General features: G+C 39.6%; 2 protein-coding genes across 2 annotated transcripts; both read left to right on the forward strand.

The window, feature by feature from the left end:
• Positions 1 to 1,266: 1,266 nt before the first annotated feature.
• Positions 1,267 to 8,023, forward strand: c12h5orf51 (chromosome 12 C5orf51 homolog). The gene is made up of 6 exons (XM_012870076.3): positions 1,267 to 1,408; positions 2,078 to 2,187; positions 3,677 to 3,823; positions 4,025 to 4,156; positions 6,778 to 6,892; positions 6,988 to 8,023. The coding sequence occupies exons 1-6, from the start codon at positions 1,315 to 1,317 to the stop codon at positions 7,221 to 7,223; spliced, it is 834 nt and encodes a 277-aa protein (XP_012725530.1). The 5' UTR covers positions 1,267 to 1,314; the 3' UTR covers positions 7,224 to 8,023.
• An 82-nt stretch (positions 8,024 to 8,105) lies between these two features.
• fbxo4 (F-box protein 4) lies at positions 8,106 to 13,026 on the forward strand. The gene is made up of 7 exons (XM_012870100.3): positions 8,106 to 8,411; positions 9,388 to 9,662; positions 9,756 to 9,976; positions 11,480 to 11,555; positions 11,660 to 11,832; positions 11,968 to 12,161; positions 12,253 to 13,026. Exons 1-7 carry the CDS (start codon positions 8,262 to 8,264, stop codon positions 12,334 to 12,336), a joined length of 1,173 nt encoding a protein of 390 aa, XP_012725554.2. The 5' UTR covers positions 8,106 to 8,261; the 3' UTR covers positions 12,337 to 13,026.
• Positions 13,027 to 21,610: the final 8,584 nt, after the last annotated feature.

Here is a 21,610-nt window from a genome sequence, read left to right on the forward strand (position 1 = left end):
GTATTGCCGCAATATGAAAAATTCTTAATTGAATTGAATGGCCTCCATAGACATAGATAGATAGACACTGATTTTCTGTAAGCAATATCAAAATGATTTTGATATTGCTTGGGATTGGGATTATTTTCTTGGGATTTTGACTAAATCCCAAGAAAAATAGGCCTGAAATATCACGTTATCAGTATATTGTATATAGCCTAATATGTGAGGATTACATGTAAAATAAGATACCAAAATGTTGAACTTTTCCACAATATTCTAATAAGAATAAGACGAATAAGGCATACATACATTTTGTTCTCAGCAAAAGATGACGCTTTGCAGTGGAATGGTAGTAGCGGGTCAATTGGATTACAAACTTCAAAATTAACATTCAAAGGCAATTCTAAATAGATTTTTACCTTGATTTAAAGGAACTCATCATTCAGCACTGTTACAGTCTTCTGGGAGTTTGTTCCAGATAAGTGGAGTATAAGAATTTATGCTGCTTATCCATATCTGGTTATGGTTCTGTGGATGCGTAGACTTGGGCAGAAGATTTGAGTGGTCCCGGGTGTGGGGGTGGGTGGGGGTTTGATGCTCTGCCAACAAGTCTTTAATATATTTTAGCTATTCAAAACCGGTTAAATTGATTTCACTAAAGTTGGCAGATTTGATCAGTCCAGCTGAACACAAACTCAGCAAAGCAATGCGATAGCTTAAGTGAATGGTGTTGTGTTTGCAAACAAATATACAGAACAATGTAGGCGGTCTGAGTATTAACTGGGTGATGACTCAAACAAAAAGCTGCTAAAATTCAAAACATGATGTAGCCTCCTCCCACTATGAAGCTTCATCTTTAGTTGGGGTCCCTCCAAAAAAAAAAAAAAGTCCCAAGAAAATACATTTTCATTGCTTTATGTTGGTGAAGATTCTCAGTTATCCAGGTCAAAAAAATAAAACAACTGGATTTCTATTCTGAAGCTGAAGACATTTCGACAAAAAGTTCTAACAAGGCCTCATCAGCAAGTTTATAAAGGTTAATACTCCACATAACTCCAGACATTTTGATAAAGCTTCCTGGATGGGAGAGCGAAATGTCCTCAGATTCAGAATAGAAGTCCAGTTGTTTTATTTTTTTAAAATAAAAATAAAAAAAAATAAAAATTCATCGCTTTCCTACGTTAACTTGCCACTCACAACATGGCGCACTCTCCGACGCGAGATTCCGGTCTACGTTTTGTTCGCACTGGCCAGCGCAGGCGCAGCGGCGTTTACTCGTTCTACGTCTATGCGACTAACCACCTGCTCACGTGACGTACACTTCACGTAGTCATGGCAGACGACTACAGGCGACAGGATTTTGAGTTGGAGAGGAGAATATTTGAGCTAGACAACAAATGTGCATGTCTCCGAGCTGAAAAGCAAGGTGCGGATTGGCCATATTGTTATTTTCTTTTGTGACTATCCTGAGTATATTCTTTTAAGAAGAGAAATGTTATTTCCCCCCCCTTGGTAGTTTAGCTGACAAGCTAACCAACGAACGTTAGCTTGCACCCATAGCAACAACTGATGTCTGAAACTATGCGGTTTGACAGCTCGTTTCCTGTTATTTTTAACTTACCGGTGGCTCAGTAGCTTCATAATGGAGTTTATTGTCCAAACGGTGGTTTGTTTTGTATTCATTTATTAATTTTTGTCTGTTTTGTTTAGTGTTTTTGTTTGTTTGTTTGTTTGTTTTTCAGTTAACGGCAAACAGCGAAACATTAGCTCCAAAATACAGTTGACATATGTTTATTTTTGAGACTGGTGCTTTTTTTATATCAGGTTTACAAATACGTTGGCGGAATTATTGTTATTTACTTTAGGATTTAAAGCCAGCTTTCCGTGTGTACCTATAATATGACTGCAAACCCTTGAACGATTTAGTTTAAATTAGCTAAGCACAACATAACCCCCCTAATGCTAATAACTGCGACCTCCATGCTAAGAAAGCCTTTTAGAGGGTGTTGCTTCTCGGGGTTTCCATGCATCCTTAATGTTATGTCTCACTTGCGAATACTAACATTGCTTTTTGTCCCCCTATTTCTTTTAACAGATGACGACTATTTGCAGAATGCTTCTACCATACTAGAGAAGCTGAAAAGCTTTTACAGACAAGGAGGAGAAAGCTTCAACCTCTCCAAGCTGCTCCAGGATTACACACAGGTTTTTCTTCACTCAGCAACCCATTTTTGCCACTGACGATGAGTTTGAGTTCAGACTGCTTGATAGTTTTTAATCAGAATCCTGACAACATTTATCATATTTAACCCGCATGTACTTCACTTTTTGGTTAATAGATCCTTTTTTTTTTCTGTACGTTTCTAAAATGGTCTTAAATGCAGTTTTGTTTCAAAAAATATTACACAAGGGCTGCATGGTGGCACAGTTGATAGCTCTGTTGCCCTGTGGCAAGAAGTTCCCAGGTTTGGGTTTCCCCCCATCCTTTGTGTTCAATGTTTGCATGTTCTCCTGATGCATGCTTGGGTTAACATGTGGATCTCTGACTTCTTCTCACTTTCCAAGAATATGAATGTTGGGTAAATTGATCTCTCTAAATTGCCCTTAGGTAAGCTTGAATGATTTTTTTTTGTCCCTTGTGAGCATCTGCATGCCCCGTTAAATGGACTAGTGACCTGTCCAGGGTGTGCTCCGCCTCTTGCTCGTTTAATGCTGGAAATGGGCACCAGCTTCCTCCATCGGACGGACCTTACTGGAAGAGAGGATGAATCCTACATTTTGTGACATCAGTGCCCCTTCTTTTGAAATCCAGCAGTTCAGCAGATTACCTTTTTCTCCTCTTGTTCCAAAATTACCACAACCTTTCAGCAGATCGTTTATATTAATTTATTTATTGTCAAACAATGTGTATAATTTAAGCAACACTTGTCATTAGGCATGTCAAAAAAATGGTTTGGTTGTAATCAGTACAAATATTCATATATATCCATCAGTGCAGAGAAAAGGTGTTTGCTGGGTAAAGATATTGTAAGAGGAGTTCTTAGTTATTAGAAGCCCCTGTAAACTCATGTTTGCTCACATTTAGCACCCACTATTATTTTTGAATATGTCTACTCCGTGTGTTGAGTTAAACTAAACGGCAGCAGATGGGTGAAGTTGAAAGTATTCCTTTTCTGACAAGGATCCAAGCTTTTATCTGCAGCCACTCTTGTTGAAGTTTAGATGTTGTAAAACTATTTTTGTTTTGCTGCTGATCTAAGAGGAAAATCCAGGCCATCATTAAAAGGGGATTTAAAGTGAAACGCCATGGTGATTTTCCATGTTGCAAACCTTTTATCAGATCTCAGATCCCTTTTTTGCTCATGGCACATTAATAGCATCGGACCTTTAGTTCAAAATACTTGATTTTCCCCATTTTTTTCTAGATAAGGCAAAGTGAGTAGTCAGTTGGAGGTTTTTATTAAAGCGAAGAATTAAGTCTGAAAGCACCCTTGACAAGGTGTAGTAAGCAAACCGTGCTCTGAAAAATTGAACGGTGTCTGTCTCAAGCTACCGATAGTTGTGCATCTGTTTACCACACTGGGCTTTCAAGCTTTACAGTTGATTGCATTTTTTTTTTTGTACCAGTATTTGGACTTTTATTTCCCTGTTGTTTTATGCATGGACCTGTGTTTATTTATCTTTTCCTGTGTAGGTCATTCTTGATATCACTTTTTATGAAGAAAATCAACTGGTGGATCAGGAATTCCCTGAAGACTCCGCGCCATTTAAGATCCAGCAGCTGCTGCAAGACCTGACTGAGCCAGAAGTTTTAGTGGCGAGGCTGACACCAGGACAGGAGGTGGGCATGGTTCTCGGAGTGGTTTTATGCTGGAGTCGGTTATTCTTCTCTGCAAATAGAAATCTCAGGTTGAAGCATTCTGAGCTTAGATTTTATTGAGTTAATCTTTCACCCTTGCACACTACATGAATATATGTGGTTTGATACCATCTGTTCTGTCATCATGAAACAGCACTATTCATATCTTTTGGCCTCTGATAGGTGCAGTCTGTGTTGGGCACAGAGCTGTTGGAATGCCTTTACTGGAGACGTGGAGCTCTGCTGTACATGTACTGCCACACCCTTCATCAGCGAAAGCAATGGATCAAGAAAAACAAGGACACATTCATTAAGGTACCACACTGCAAAATATACAGTGCCTTGGAAAAGTATTCATACCTCTTGAACTTTTTCCCATTTTGCCACAGACACTTTAGAAAGTCAGTTCAATCAAATAATACAGACAAGTTGGTTAAAACGTTTTCTAAGGAAACTCAGCAGATTGCATCGAGTCATTGACTTGTAGCATTCACTCCTTCTGGATGAGCATATAGTGACAGTCGCCTGCATTGTGTCGCTGACTGTGGAGCAATCCCTCAAACCCAGCATCCCTGTAGCAACAGTGGAGAAAAAAAACTGCCCTTTAACAGGAAACAGCCTCCAGCAGAACCAGGTTGAAGGCAAGGCCAGAAGACCTGAGTGGTCTGGAGGGTTGATACACTGATATCAAGTCTGTGATGTATTTAGATTAGCTTTCAGCACTTTTACAGTTTTCTGGAAGTTTGTTTCAGATAACCGGAGCATAGGAACTAAATGCTGCTTCTCCATGTCTGGTTCTGGTTCTAGGTATGCAGAGTAGGCTGGAGCCAGAAGACCTTAGTGGTCTGGAGGGTTGATACACTGATAACAGCCAGTGTAAGGACTTTAGAACTGGGGTGATGTGCTCTACTTTCAGCCACTTAGGTTCAGTGTGAACACACAAAAAGGGCATAGAAGCACTGATCTAGGAGTCCTTTCTATGTAAAAGAAAAGCAAAGAATGGTGCCAGGTGTAGCTAGGAGAAAAACCCAGCTAAACAGATAAACTCCACACTAGTTTTCAAATCTATAGGATGAAAGAGAGCACATTTAGTTAGTTGCAGTCAGGGCTGGGCGATGAATCGATTTTATCGATTAATTCGAATTGGCAATAATGAAATTTTGTTTTTTGTTTTTTGCCAATGCACTTACGGGCTTTCATAAAACCTAAACAGTCCTGAAAGAGGAAATTGTTTTGGTAATAACATACAGTGTTGAATATATGTTTGAGACAAGGGCGTAGGTTTGATTTCAACTTTGGTAGGGACACTATTGGTCCAAAGATTCATTGGTCTGACGTCGTTGGACCTACGTAATACGCATGCTCCTATTTTCTGATGCTTGAATTGAGCGTAAGGGCGCGTTTCGTCTGGTCTAAAGAGAAAAACAGCATTTCTTGCTACATTTATGCAAATTTTATAAGCACTACACACACTAGATGCTGTTTGTCAATGTTTAAAGCATCATCGGCTCTGACGAATGTCAAATTGGGACTTTTTTCCACTTTGAAAAATTTTGCATTTGAATTTACCAGCGACAAAGACAGATGGTAAATTTGTGCCTATTTAACCAAATATAGTTAAAATTTGTCTGTGGATTTATCCTGTATTTTCTTTTGAAGATATAGAAATGTGCAGAGATAAACCCATATTTACTTAATTAACACACTCTCTATGTATCATAAAACACAGCAAAATAAGACATTCAAGGGACTGCAAATAAATGTATTGTCTTTACATCTGCACTGGAACTAGAAGTGTAACTGACACTGACGCCATTTCAAATATTTACTTTGTTTAACTTTCTTGTGTCGCGGCGTAGCAGGGTTTGCACACTATTGCTACTTGTTCGACATCCGCTTCCGCGTACCCAAAATGTTTCCACACCACTGAAGTGGTTTTATCTCTTTTCTACCTGCGGCTCTCTTTTTCTGGCCGTTATCTTGATGTCTTTAGCCTTGCTCAACTTTCCAGCCTTGCTCCTGAAGTTTTTATAACTCGTGCTGAAGGATATTAAACCGATTGGGGCTGTGGGGGCATAGCAACATGCAGGCAGCGGCGTTAGATTCACAACACCTAGCAGCATGAGAGTCAACTAAGAAGGGACAAATTTCTTGTTTTTAATCGTTGAAAAACCCAAATCAAGATCAATAACCGATAGATCGCCCGACACTACCTTAGGTGTGCCGCGGGCATTTTTATTCACCACCTTTAATGCTGATGATATTGAATAAAACCAATTGCATTCTGAAGATACCAAAGAAGTCTTCCACTTGTGTGTTTAATCTCTGAATAAACACAGCTGTTCTGTTAAGACCTTAGAGGTTTGTTGGACAACATTGGTGAACAAACATCAGGAAGACCAAAGAACACAGCAGACGGGTCAGGAAGAAAGTTCTGTAGACGTTTAAGCATAGTTAGAGTATAAAACAATATTCTATAAGCATGCCTGCAAACCTGCCAGGACATGATCATCCACCTTATGTAACAGGTCTGGCAGAGAGAGATTTATACAAAAAGCTGCTAGTATCATGCTGTGGGGTTCTGCTTATTCAATATGACCAAGTAAGCTGGATAGAGTTGATGGAGAGATGGATGGAGCAAAATCCTGGAGGAAATAAAAAAAAAATGTATTTTCTCTCTATCCCTTCACAGTTATCCTCCACTATGTGCCGAGTTAGAACATCAAATCCCAATAAAATATGTTGAAGTTTGTTGCTTTAATGTGAAAAGCTCAAGAAGTATAAATCCAGGGCACTGTCATTGGAGCATATTGAAGAAATGTTCCTCAACTGATTATCTTGTCTCACAAATTCTGTCCATATTCTGGACAAAACGTCTAAAGTTTATAACATTTTCTCGACACGCAATGTTAGGCCTAATGCACATTTTGATCCAGTGTATTCAGGAAGGCGTTCGGTATTTGATGCGGATGCTCCAAGTTAGAAACACAGTGAAGCTCAACGACGGCGTGGTTCTCCACGACAGCGCTACAGCAAGCATCTTATCCGAAGGTAAATCTTGTCATCTCTGCATAATAACACAAAACAAAAAACCTATTCTGCCTTTATTTTCTTCATACCTGTCGCCCGTTGATGTGTTTTGACAGGCATTTTTTCAGACACTCACCTGCTGACAATGATGTACATTGGGGAAATGTGTTTCTGGGCTGTCAAGTATGAGGACTGCAGCTCTGACTCCACAGAACACAAAGAAGATGGCCTCCAGTTTCGGGACATCGGCACACAGATCCTTAACAAATATGTGCATGCCTGCGAGGGCCCCCTGCAGGGCCAGGGCTGGAATACAGAAAACGCCAAGGAAATCCTTAGTATTTTACAGTGAAATAAACTGTTCGTGTGTAAACGTTACCATCAGGTGCAGATCTGAGTTCAGTGTTGAAATGTGTCAAACCCAAATAAATATGGAAGCCGATGAATGAGGTGAAGTGTTGTAGAAGGTTAAAGAGGGGGGCCACGCAGGGAGCGTATGGGAAGAAACGGTGTCTTTGGGTTATCTCGCACCAAAAGAACTTGGACAGAGCATGTGGATGAGAGTTTAGAAAGTACTGAGGAAGGAAACACAAAGGCTAAAAGACAGGATGCTCAATAATTTAATTATTTTCTGCTGACTAAGCAGGTCTCATCTTGAATAGTGCTTGGAGCAGTTGTTTTGCTCTAAAAATGTTATAACTTTATTATTAATAGGCAGAAGGTATTTAAATATCTCTAATTTTTAAGATTGTTTTGAGATTTGAAGATAATCCAGCAGGATGTGTGACATTGCACATAACATCTTATTTATTGTTTTGTTTATTTTTGAGGGGGGTTGCCATTTTTTATTTTTATTTTTTTCAAATGTTTTTAGACGTACCAGTTTTGGCCAATATGTGTGTATAAAATATACACATAAAAGGTGAAGCAAGGTGTTTCAGAACTGATGACCAATTTTTGAGTATGTTTAGGTGTGCTCATGCCATTTTTCTAATGTGTTTGCTGTTTTCCCGTGTCATAAAATACATTTTCCTTCCACTCCTCTTGGATGGCGTTAGCAGTGTAACCATTAATCCAGAGCCTGTTATTTAAAGAAGCAAAATCAGTTTTTTTATGTCCTTATTGACAATAAAGATATGATTTGTTTTCAGACAAAAAATTACTTATATCGATGTCATTATTTTAAAGCAAATTCTCGTTTGGTCTTTGATCTGTTCATTATTATTATTTATGTAGGACTACGTTACCCATAATGCTATACTCCTGACACTAACAAGGAAGTGAACGACATCAGGAAACGTCAGCTTTGTTGTCGTTTGACACACCAGCGTCTGTTTCGCTGGAAGGAAAGTGTTTTCAGTCTGTCAGTTACTTTTAAAGCGCTGAGGCCATGGCTGAGAGAAATGGCCAGCTGAAGTCGGTGGTGATTCACAGCTTCAGGCGATTCAGGGAGCGATATTTTCCTGAGAAAGTCGCCAAAAACTTGGTGTCCGATATGGATCAAGAAGAGGGACACCTCGGATATTTGGACAGCTTACCGGTAAGGAGAGAAAGATTTATCGACTGTAGTACTAAGGTGTTTTCACTAGAATTCTGCGTTGAATTCTTCATTTTCCTCCCTCATTTGCAGTGATTTACTACTTAGTGATTTTTTTTTTTTTTTTTTTTTTTTTTTTTTTTTTTTGCAAAAGTAAAATAAAAACTTTGCATAAACTATATTGTAAAGTTCATTGACAAATATTTCATCCAAAAACCCAGTGCTCTTTTGTCCAGCAGCTTTTTGACATGTAAAAAAAATCTGATTTTATCTAAATGATCATACAAACGTTTTGAATAATGGAGTATTTTCCTCGCCGCCCTAAAAGAGAAAAACAACTAGTTTGACATGGTGATCAGATAAATGAAAAAAAAACTATTATCTGATATACACAAAATGATTAAGCCTCTGGCGTTCAAAACGTCCATGAAGGCTTTAAAAACAACCCATGGTACCATTCTTATTTCTAAGAAAAGATGTGTAGTTTTCTAAAAACAAGTAACACTCAAGTTATCCCATCAAAACAACTTATATTCAATGCTTGTGAAGACTAAATGTTGGAGAACTGCTGCTAGGGATAATGAAAGGCCAATTTAGCAAAAATTTAAATCACCAGGCCCTCCTTTATTTGGTCTTGTTGAAACAAAAAAATCGTTGTAGTTATACTTTTGGAGAAAGAATCCATAAAATCCATAATTCATATTGGCAGTTTTTCCCTCCACCGACTACCTGCTGCTTGTCAGAGATCAGGTTGTGGAGGTAACAGGTCCAGAACAGAAACCCAGACTTTCCTGCATCCAGGACTTCTTGGGCATCTCAGGACACTTCCAGCCCAGAAAACCTCTGCAGGAAGCTGCCCAGGAGCGCTCCGGGTCAGATTCTCATAACCACCTCTTTTTTTTTAAAAAGCAGGGCCGGGTTTAGCGTTAAGCTAATGTCTAAAATATAAAAATAAAAACCATACCCTTCTTCTCAACAGGTGGACACACAATTCCTGATCATGACCTTTCTCTCTCCTGTGGACATCTGCAATCTGGGAGCCACCTGTCGATACTGGAGAGCCATGGTGAGAGACCCGTTACTGTGGAAATACTTCCTGTTGCGAGACATGCCGCGCTGGTCGTCCATCGATCACCTGACCATGCCCAACCTGGAGTTGCTGGATGCCCCGCTAGTCAGTGAACACGAAAGCTTGGACGACAGGGAAGAAGGAGAAGAGAGAAACAGGGACCTGAATATTGACTACATGTCTGAGTAGGTGTAGTTTTCTGATGCATTGCTTTAGAGCCAACTTATAAACGTTTACTCCATACATTTTTTTTTTCAATGGCTGTTTTGTTTTGCCAGATACCTAAAAGGTTGTCCATCTTGCCGACAGCAGTGGTTGCCCTCCCGTCCAGCGTATGAGCTTCTGACCTCGTTTTTTCAGTACCTGGTGCCCTCATCTGAACCTCGTTATGCGATGTTTGGGCCTGGCATGGAGCAGCTCGATGTCTCTTTGGTCACAAGGCTCATGCATGCCCCCGATCTGTTACCTGTGTCAGGTACTCCACACAGGCAGATAAATGGTAAGGCCATGCTAAGTTTCCGTTTTTTTTTTTTGGTTTGTTTATTTTGTTTGTAGCTCCGTTTCTTCAAATAAATAAAATACTACGGTCGTGTTATACTTTGATTACGCCATTCTGGTTCTTGAATGTAAATTATATTCCGAATCAAAGACTATTCTTAAAGAATAGCACCTGAAGGGGACCTTTAAAGGGGACATATCATGCAAAATCCACTTTTAGCCCTTAAATACATTTTGTTGTGCACTTGGAGTCTTTAGGGGTGCTGAAAAGTTTAATGTAATATGTCCAGGAGCAGCATAGATATCTTTATATTCTGTCTGTGTCATATTTTTCAGTCCGTTCAGTTATTAGCTATTAGGTTTTTTTCTTTCTTTCTCACAGTAGTTGCTGCGGAGCTGCTTGGCAAGGATATAGACTTCCAACTTACCAGCCATTTTTATCTCTGGGAGCTTGTCTGCTGGATTTGGATCCGGACTTTGACTAGGCCATTCTAACACATACATATGCTTTGCTCTAAACCATTGTGTTGTCGCTTAGGCTGTATGTTTAGGTTTGCTATCCTGCTGGATTATGAACATCTGCTCCAGTTTTAAGTCTTTTGCAGCCTCTGATTGCTCCATATTTAGCATTTCTGCAGTTTCATCAACTCTGACCATTTTTCCTTTCCTCGCTGAAGAAACATATACCCACAACATGTTACCAGGTGTTTCACTGCAGACATGTTGTGTTCAGGGTGATGTACAGTGTATATACATAGTATAGTCCATGTAGTGGGTCAAAAAGTTTGTTTTTGACCTAATTCGACCGGTGCACCTTATTTCACTTATTTACCGTTTCCCCTCTATGGCCTGAAGAAAACTAAATAAGACATCTTGAGAGTTGCTTTGAGCTTTTTTTTTTCCTGATCCTCTTTAAAGTTGAGTTTTATTAAGGGCATACTAGCTGCCCAGCCAACATATTCTCCAACATATTCTGAATGTCTGCAGCTCCTCCACAGTTACCCTAAGGCCTCTTGGGTGCTTCTCTTATTAATCCTCTCCTGTCTCAGCTTGTCAGCTTTGGGGGACAGCCATGTCTACCTTTGCAGTTTTGCCACATCCTTTCCATTTTCACATTGGTATATTGAGCCGTGTTCAAAGCTAGGGATTTTGTTTTAGAACCCAACCCTACGTTAACCTCTCCACTGCATCATCCCAGATCTGTCAGCTGTGTTCCTTGGTCATCATTGTTCACTGATGTTCTCCAGCAAACCTGTAACCTCTGTGCTTTTACTGAGACAAGATTGTTAAAACTTGGCGTTCCCCTTTGAGTTAGTCTATAACCGAAAATCCCAAAAAAATATGTTTATAGCACTGAGTGCAACATCAGAGTCAGATCATCTCACTTGTAGGTGTACTTGCCTACCACAAGGTGGCAGTATTAGCCACGTTCCCTACTAGTTACTCCTAACTAGGTTGCGAAATTAGTAAACAAGCTTATGCCAGATGTTGTTGTTTTTTCTAGGTGTTGGCTCAGGGATTAGCTACCTGTTCAACAACCAACATAAATTTAACATTTTAACGCTGTATTCCACCAACAGGTAAGCTCTTTTTCTCCCCGAAGATGTCACTGTGTTGCGATCGCTTTCCTAAGTCGGTTCGAACACAGTTACAGATATAATAACTTTTGTGTTTACGTCTGCAGGGCTGAGAGGGAAAAAGCGCGACTGGAGCAGCAGAGCTTCAGCAATAAGCTCTTCACCGTTGAAGGAACAGATGAGTCAGGTTATCCGGTGTTTTCTCCTGCTCCTCAGGTGCAGAAGGTCTTCCAGGAGGTGGATGGCTTCATTTATGTTGCCAATGCAGAGCCTGGAAAAGGTGGGAGAAAACGGCTATTCATTTTTTTTTTTTTATTGCATCATTTGTCCTCTTTGACCTTTCTTTTTGTTACATTGTTGGGTTTTAGATCTGTCGGCACTGAATAGCTCTGTGAAAAAAACATTTGTTCCACAGGTGACGGGGCGTCTGAGGTGGCCCAGGTTCGGGCTGTGCTGAATTGTGCTGGGGATTCTGCAGCTAAGCCTCTGCTGGTGCTCTCCTGTGTCTCCCGAGAACCGGAGGAAGGGAATGATGGAGCCAAATGTCGAACGCCCTGCGTTTATATGGCAAAGAGACTCGGCCTTCCTCAGCTGTCTAATCGCTGGATGGTAACCGGTTGATTCTGAAATGATTCCGAGTTTTCTACTGAAGCATCAGCGTGTAGAACATTTTAAAAAGAAAAATTTGTTTTCCTTTCAGGTCCAAGATACAGTGGCAGAATCGTTGCTAGGTGTTCTGGATGGGATTTCCTGGCTTCTGAAGTCGTCTGGCGTCAAAATTTAAGGAGGATAATTTTTTTTTAATCCCAACACCATCAAAGGGAATTTGACCCGTAATCACACTGACACTTGATCTTGATGTCGATACGTACTCCTTTATTTTTATTACCTTGTGTGCACAGCTCTCTGATCCGCTAAAGACTTATTAAAAGAGCACTGCCGGTTGAGTTAATAATAATAATGAGAGGATAACCGGGAGTCAAGTGGGTTAACTAATGGAGATATTATTTTTTTAAAGGTTGTAAGTGAAGGAAATCCATTTGGTCAGAAGGGCATAGAAACCACAGCATTATTTATCTATTATTTTAAGAATACAAAAGACTGATGCTGCACATATATTACTAATCAGGGGGCAGAGAGGTACTGTGAAAAATAAGTTTTCACCTAGAAAAAGATTTGATGTCTTGTTTTCCATATGGACACTATTTTTATATTTATTCCTCACTCCCGGATTTCATAGTTATGAACGTTTACCCGACACCCTCCTGTGAAAAGTCTCTTTCTGGAAATGTAAGATAAGGACGCCTTTAAATGAAAAGTTTGCACACAGCTAAATTAATGCAAGCTATTTATTTAAAAAATTGAAAAGTGAAAAAGAAATGTGGCCTGATGATAAGCAGGGAACACTAGAAACATTGTTTAAGCTGATGTTGTTGAACACACATGCACACAAACACACATATATATATATATATATTTAAGAGCAGGAACAAATTACCCTTTTTATTCAGTTTACATTGCCTTTCAACTGTCGCTTTTGGTTTTCCTTGAATTTTTATACATTTTGTAATTTAACGACCACAATCACTTGTGTATTAAATAAATAAAGATCTGCAAAGAATTGTGTCCATGTATTTTGATTCCCATAAATAAAAATCCACTGCAGCCTTTTGCCTTTTAGAAATCAGCTCATTTGTAAATGGAGACCGCCTGTGTCTGGTTTATTCTCAGTTAAGCTCCAACTGTTCTTTGAAGGATTTAAGGATTCGTTAGAGAACAGTAGTGAACCAACGTGAAGACCAAAGAACACAGCAGGCAGATCAGAGATAACGTGAAAAGGTTAAAGTGCAGTTGGGTAATACAACTATGTTCCAAGCATGTCATGAAGCACTTTTCAATTTATTTATCTAAAGATGGAGAAAGTGTGCCACCTAAACTGATGAGGCTAGGAAATGAGAACCTTTTGAGGAGCTGCAGTGATCCACAGCTCAGGTGGGAGAATGTGTCGACAGTACATTTATTTGTGTCCTCCAGAAACCTGACCTCTATGGATGAGTGCAAGCCACACAGGAGAAAGAAGGTTTCTCTGATCAGGCTAGACTAAAATGTAACTTTGGCCTCAGGCAAAGTGCTATGTGTGGCAGAAAGCTTAATACCCTTAACACGCCATGCCCACCCTAAAAAATGATGGAGGCAGCAGGATGTTTAAAGTATATTCAAGTTTTTACAAAAGCTGCGCCAAACTTATCTTTTCTAAAAATGTCTTCCTTTCCTTTTTAGTAGAACAGTTCATGTTCTACTAAAACACCTTTAGGTTTTTGGTTGTTTTGAGTCCAAATGTGTAAAACTGTAAAGGGAATGAATAATTCTTACTGCGTATCAGAGAACGTGGACGCTTGTCTCCGTCTATCCAGCATCTCAAATCCATAAATCTTCTGCAGAACTATTTCACCTATTATGCAGCTCCTCTCCGTAGGTTATACCAGTGAGTATATTTAAAATACTTTGTTTACTGTTGTGTGAAAAAAAATACATCATGTATTATATTTTGATCTTTCAATGCCTCGGGTTTCTTTAAAATCTAAATCCATCATAAATGCATCACATACAACCTCTCCCTTAATGTGTTTAACGTTGAGTTCCTGCCTGGAAAATGGCCTCCTGTTTCACCTCCCCCCCCCCCCACCCCCTCGCATCCATAACGGCGCTGCTCACACTTTAATGGCAACAATAGGATCGTTTCACCAGCATGCTCGGTATGACAAGATAATATGCTTCACCGACGCTCTTTTATTCTGGTCCCCTAGGAAACTGCAAGTCGTCGGCAAATGTTCTTCCCTCTAACCAACCCGTCCATCAAAAGGCAGTCATTTTCATACACATTTAGGTTTTGAACAAGATCATGATTGCTGCCATTTGGGTCCATTAGGCAAAGTTTAATAGTGATGAAGCGGAGATTGTTTTTGTGTGTGTCGTTGTGTTTTTCATTGGGTTTTTTTTTTTTTTATAAATTATTGTAAGGGAGGACTAGGCTGTTGACTGTGGGCATCTGTATGTAATTTCTGTGCTTTTAAGAGAGACAGGCAGACCCTTTTCCACCTTCTGCTCTGTGTAAACAGGATGTCTTGCATTTGGCCGTCACTTTGCAGCTGCTTACCCTCCTGGGTTCCTCTGCCTTTATTTGTGTGGGAGTGCACAGTTTACATGGGCTGGAGAATCACCTTGGATGACATTTAACACAATAATAACTGTTGATCCTTTTTAGAGCAGGAAGACATTGACATTGATAGTTACTGTGTGGATAAATATATGATTCTGTAATAACAATATGAATACATAATTTTTTTTCCTAATTTAACAACTTAACCTGAGCCACGTTTTGAACTAATTGTGCTTAAACAAATACTGCAAGCGGTTACTGGGGGTTAAGTGGTAGATTCTCACCTGGATATGTTCAAGGTCTGTTTACTAAGATTCCTGACTATGAACTATGAGCCATTCTCAACTGGTGAGCCGCAATGGTGCCTGGGTTTAGTGGGGGAGGGGCTCAGTCCATCTTTTGGATCGTTGAATGAGGACCAGACGTCCAGCTGAGTCCGGTCTTCTTAAGTCATGGGGCCCTCTAAAATGACAGGAAACCAAGAAGAAAGACTGACTGAGGATCACTGATCAGTGAGGTCTGGCGTGGCGTAAAAAAAAAAAGTTGGCCCCATGATCGTGGATGCACAGTGAAGGATGTAAAGTTTTGCAAATACTGATTGTGAAAAGGTGTGGTAAACTTTAAGAAACGCAGTCTAAATATAAAGTGCCAGTCAGACGTCTACATGGACTGACCCTGGGCATGAGCGTGGTTGAATTTGGGGCTTTTATTTAAAAAGTCTGAGAGTTTTAAAAACAGGAACTGTGTGCCTTGTTTGGAATTCATTCCAAATTAGCAGAGATTTAAAATGATTCATACATGCGCAAATATAAACATACTGTCCCTCTATCGTTTGGATAAATGTTCCTAAGCAAGAAACTACAAGCCTTTTGTAGCCATCAATGCGGCCATGTAATATTTTAGTTGAATATTTGACCTTTTTCCTTTATGAGAAATGGCAGAGCTCAATTTTTCGTTTGGTTAGAGCTCAATCGGGCTTTCATGTCGGGATTTTCTTGCGATTCTTTTATTTGGTTGTTTGTGATCTAATTTGAACTGTGTCGCACAGCTCTTTCTGACTGCGTCTCATAAACATGCCTTTAAAATAAAGTTTACCTACTAAGTTAGGTTAAAGTTAAGCAGAAAAATGCTGCTGCAACTATACTTGTCCATATCTACAAATTGGAGCGGTGATTAAACAGTCTAAATTATATGAAACTGTAACAAAGAAACCAGGCGATGACCCCATATTTTTCTTTCTAGCTGGAACAGTGAGCTCTCTAGGCCTATACTAGACAGCTAAAGCAGATCATCAACATGATTTCAGTTTAAAACACGAGGCCAAATCAACACAGACAGCTTCCCCTGACACATAATTAAGCTTTTAAGCTCCATGCCCATCTCAGTCCCTAACCTAAATCATAAAAAAAAAACATCTTGAATGAGTAGAGGAGAACAGACTGTGGAGGGTAATGCATGCCCTGATATTTGATGAGTCACAAATTACCAAGATAAGACGTTTTAATGATTTATGAATAAAATAGAGAGTCTATAATAATACTAATTTGGAAAGACACACATCAGAATTTTATGAATTAAGATCCAGAGTTTCTGCTGCTGTGAGTTTGATGACAGCGTTATAGTCCGTGGTGATAACGCTCCAATGTTGCCTTCATTTTGTAAACATGTCAGAGAAGCAGAAGGCATGTGATATGAGCAAACATACAAGTCCAGAATTAAGGAAGAAGTGATTGTTATTAATCTGATGAACTCGGCTGTAAGCAGATCACAGTCTTTCTACAACTTCTGTTTTTCACACCTTCGCCTTCTCTCTCCTTCGCTCTTCCTCTGCTAAGCTCTTCCTTTCATTAGACCTAAGTCCCTGATTTGTATTCCAAGATAACGGCCAAGATTAAAGTAGGTTTAGGAAAAAAAACAGCATCATTTGCATGATGCATTCACCGATTAGGCAAAGCGCCCCTCTTAATTGTGTTGTTTTGCACATGGCCGAGTTCTCATGCTGATACTCTGTAGATCACATTCATCCCAAGAAATCTTTCCAATTCACTTCAATTTCCTCCCCACTTCACAGAGTCTAGCTTAGACACCCCACCCTCCCCGGCATATATATCACAGGCTAGGAACTGGTATAATGTTGGATTACGGTTGAGAAGAACTATTTGTGAATCGGTTTAAGCCCATTACTTGCTAAAAAAAAGCCACGTGAAAGGACACGAAGCACGCATCGATCCCTCCTTATTTTCTCCGTGGTTGTTTCTTTCTGCGTGTGTGATAGAGACCGGCTTCTCCCTTTTCATCTAATCAAATAGGCATCGAGGGCCTGACACAGATGTAAATCGCCACACTTTGACGTGAAACCGCCCTAAATGCATTACAGCTGACTTGATGGGGTTGAGACAGAGGGCACTCCTTTGTTATAGGAAGGGGAGCAAAAACGACAGCCGGGCAAAATTACATTGCTGCAGAAAGGCATGCTTTGGCAGAAAACCAATAATGAAAATATGGTTGTGACTTGTAAAGCCTAAAGCATGTTGGTTAGGTGGCTTGGAAGTTAAAAACCAAACCACGTTCAAAAACATGATGAACTGGTTTGTTTGCCAGTCTTCATAAAAGTAAAATGAGTTACCTGTAACAAAGCGAATACAGCTAAACAAAGCAGATTAAACACTCCATATTTAATCTTCTGCCCTTAATTCAGGCATACAGTGAAATTTGGTCTCATGACAAATTGTGCAATGCTGGTTTGAGGTAAAATGTTTTACTTTCAGAAGAAAGACCATGATCTTACAGGGTGGCTGCTGCGTTCTCATATGATTGATGTCCAAGAACATTTTTGCTTAAAACAAGCAATAGGTTGAACTTCTAATGTAAGTCAGTTCATATGGTATGGTAACAAATTTTTTAATTGTTTTTTGTAATTTCTGTTTTTTTTTTTTGTTTTTTTTATTGTTTTGCAATCGTAGTTTTTAAAGTATTACGTCCAAATAAAAAAAAATATATGATTTAGATTTTTATTAGCATGCGTTTTAATTTTTACAGGTACTGCTACCCACACTCATTTTTAAATGAGCTCTGCGCTCTTCCATGAGGAATGAATGCTGCTTGTTAAGACTTGATGCATCTACCGGGTTTCCTGAACCTTTTTGACCAGTTTGTATGATTTGATTGAACTTGACTTTGTAAAGTGCCTTGAGATGACATGTGTTGTGTAATGATGCAATTACAAAGTCGATCAACAACCTTTGGCCTAAATTGGCCTGGTACACGTATGAATCACCTTGTGATCGAACACGGTGTTTGTCATGGACGTTCTGTGCCTCACATAGAAGTCCAACAACAAAACACGGCTCGGGTTCAGGAACGCCATTCTTCCCAATAACGCCCCTCCAGGTAACACAGTCGTCCTCCACATGGCCATCAATGTCCACCAGAGGAACCACTGAATCCCCAGACGGCCATTCATCACAGCAAGCCATTCAGGTCCTGAAGAAACATAGCAGCCCCCCTACTATTACCACCATGTTTGGCTGGATGTATTATGTTCTTATTCTAACATACTGATTTACATCAGATGTAAAAAGACACATGCAATCCAAGAAGTTCCGCTTTTGTCTTGTCAGTGAAGCAGGCGTTTGTGTTCTTTTGGGTCAGCAGGGGTTTATACCTTGAAACTCTCCTGTGGATGGTGTTTACAAGCCAGTCTCTTTCTTTTTGTCATGAAGACTCACCTTAACTAAGGTACGTAAGGTCTGCGGTGCTTTAAAGGTTGCTCTCGGTTCTTTTCTCGCCTCCTCGATGAGACTTTGATGAGTTTCTCTGAATAATTTTAATAGATCAGCCTCTCCTGGGGATTCCCCACTGTTCCTCTCTGTATACCTTATCAGACTGCTAAATGGATATCAGTGACTTTGTTTGTTATCAGTTCTTGAATTTCTATAGATTAGGACGTAATGTATAGATTTTTTAGATATTTTAGCCTACTTTGTGTTGTCATCCAGATTCTATCAAAATGAAGCTGGATGTTAAGCAGGTTCAGTCATGTGGCCAGTGAAGCTGAATCCAAAATATAACTAATTACAGTTCATTTGTGATTTAATAAGAGGGATAACTGTTTACACTCCGAGCCAGGTTGTTTTTTTTTTTATAGTTGTTTTTCCATAATAAATTGAAATTCACTTTAATTTACTCTGGCTGTCTTTGTATAGCACAAAACAATAGTTTGATGACATGAAACATTAATTTCAAAGATGCCAAAAACAGAATAAATCTATAACGGCATTGTACATTGCTTTATTATGTAGATTTACTATGTAGACTATGTAGATAGGTTAAAAAAAACACAATGTAGCAAGCCAGGGAGGGAGGGGTAAGAGTGGATATGTGTGGGTTTTGGAGGCCGGATAAACTTTAATCCTTGTTTTAATAACAGAGAATGACGGATTTTCTCAGTAAGTTGATTTGCTTAGCGAGCTGAAAGTGGCGAGTTGCTGAGCTGGCCCCTGGCAGGGGACAGAGGATGGAAATTAGCCTCGATTATAATCCGGTATTTTGTAATAATTCTGCAGATTTGTATTTATACTATGTAAATGCATTGCCCCTTTTAAATAAATAGATACAAATACGAACCGCACAGAAAGTACAGCTCATTGGGACAGCTGAGAGCAAAACATGATTCCAGCACTCCAGAGAATTCAGTCGCATTGGTCTGTGGGTCAGGTGCATTGTTCCCTTGTCACATTCAATACTGCGTAAGGCCACATGATTCAGTAAAGGGGGGAGTAGTTCACTGCACACCCCCATGCTCCTCAAACCAGAGCTGTCTGGCACGTAACTCGCTTTTTAAAGGGGATTCTGGGCCATTTAATGTGTGCTGATCAGTAGCAAGTGCTTCTCTGTGTCAAAATGAATGTCAAACTACCTTTGGAAATCAGATGAGCATCTTAAGGAAAGAAAAGTTCATTTGCACAACAATTATGGGATGCCAGTATTTAAAGAAAAACAACAACACGATATTTGTAAGCTTGAGTTGTCACTCCGGTGGGTCGTAAAGGAAGACTTGCCAGTGTTTATGTTGTTTTGTGTCTCATAAAGAGGGTTTTATAAGCACTGCAGTTTGAGGATTTAGGTAAGACAAGCCATAACTTTTGGACCTTGTAAATGAGAAAGGGATAGGGGGTATAAAAATAAAAAAGATGGCTCTCCTCAGTGCAGACAGGGCAATTGCATTTCCTCAGCATCCCATCACAAATTATGTCAACACCGAATCTGTACACTGGAAAGAGGGGTGGAGGGGGTGAAGAGACCAAAACCCACCACAGGCCCTCATCTCTGTGGCTGCCTATTAGTCCATTTGTCTTGTTAAATATTTGGAATATTAAGATTGTTCTTCAGATTATTTTTTTTATTTGGTAGCTTTCAGCCTCAGACAACTATCTGCTCTCTATGTCAGGTGAAGTCAGTTTTGTCGGCTACATATCCCAAAGAAATTATTGTAACAACACAAATTTAATTTGCTTTAGTTTGATCAGGGCCATTGATGCTTTTGAAACGGATGGATTTTTGCCCTCAAAAGATTCACTGGAAGTCAATCTATGTGAGAAAAACAATCACAAGGTCCATGCAAGCAAATGGATGAGTTTTTTTTTTTTTTGCGATAAATAAAAAAGAACTGCATGTCAACAGCAAGCAGCAGCTGAAAGAAGTGCTCTTCTTTTTTTTACGCTCACGTGTTGGGGCAGGGTCTCCATTCTGACCGACGGCTTTTGGGTCAAGGGCTGGACAGGTGCTGAAAACTGAAATTGTGGGTGAGCCTCTGGTGGCATCGGATCGCAACTTGACCCTCTGCATGAGCCCACTGTGAATGTAGTTTGTCCTGCTTCCTCTCGGCCTAAATGCCAACTCATTTTTGTTAACATGCCCCCTTGCTTTGCAAAGGGCACTTTTGTTTTGTTCTGAAAAGAAAAGAAAAGGTTGCATCCATAGCTGCAGATATAAATGGCGTTACACTGCAAAAATGCATTTTAATATTTGTAATTAAGTTTATTAGTTTGTAATGTAATGTTAAATAGTGGCTAAATTCCCAATACCATAACTGTTTCTGGTAACAAATTGTACCAGAATATCTTTGCTAAAAAATATAACCAGGACAAGCAGCAGCAGTCAAATAGGTCCAAGACTCACAGCTGGTCTGTTCAGATTCTACACTAAAAGTTAGTCGCCTGAAGCTACTGTTTTAGTTTGACAATGCCAAGAGGAGGACATAGTGTAAAGGACAAAGAAACATCTACAGACATTATGGAGGAGGTTAAGAAATCCTGTAATTTTTATGTCATCTGAACTGGCAAAAACACTGCGGCAAGAGCAACTGTTTGGTTTAGTGAACGAATTAGAGTGACTAAAAGCTATGCTGACTGAAAAGGACACAACGATAACCATATAGGAGCAGAAGATGAATGGAGCAATATTCAAGAAGGGCCCATTTGGTTTTAACTGGTCTTGAAAACTCAACAGCGATCCTATGGAATTACTGCAAAGAGGCCTCAGAGGACGTTCCACAAGAGAAGCTGTGGATTCCTGTAGATCAATTTTTTTTTAAAGATCAACGATGTTGCGCTGGTAAGATAAAATTAAATATTTTGACCTAGTGCATGGCTGTATTACTATGAAAGATTACATTTTCTTTCCTTATTACTTGCTGTTACTGAAGAGGTATGTGTATGGTTGGTTGTCCTATGTTTAGTTTCACATGTAGCTTTTTTTTTTTTTTTTTTTTTTTTTTTTTAGAAAAGGGTTAGATTTTTTAAGATTTGCCCTGAGTGCTCCGATGACCACGTGCACCACTGTTGTCTTCACCTTCCAGGCTCTTTCTAGGTCTTCCCTGAGCGCTTGGTACTTCTCT

This window comes from Fundulus heteroclitus, chromosome 12 (genome assembly GCF_011125445.2).
Source record: "Fundulus heteroclitus isolate FHET01 chromosome 12, MU-UCD_Fhet_4.1, whole genome shotgun sequence".
NCBI lineage: Eukaryota > Metazoa > Chordata > Actinopteri > Cyprinodontiformes > Fundulidae > Fundulus > Fundulus heteroclitus.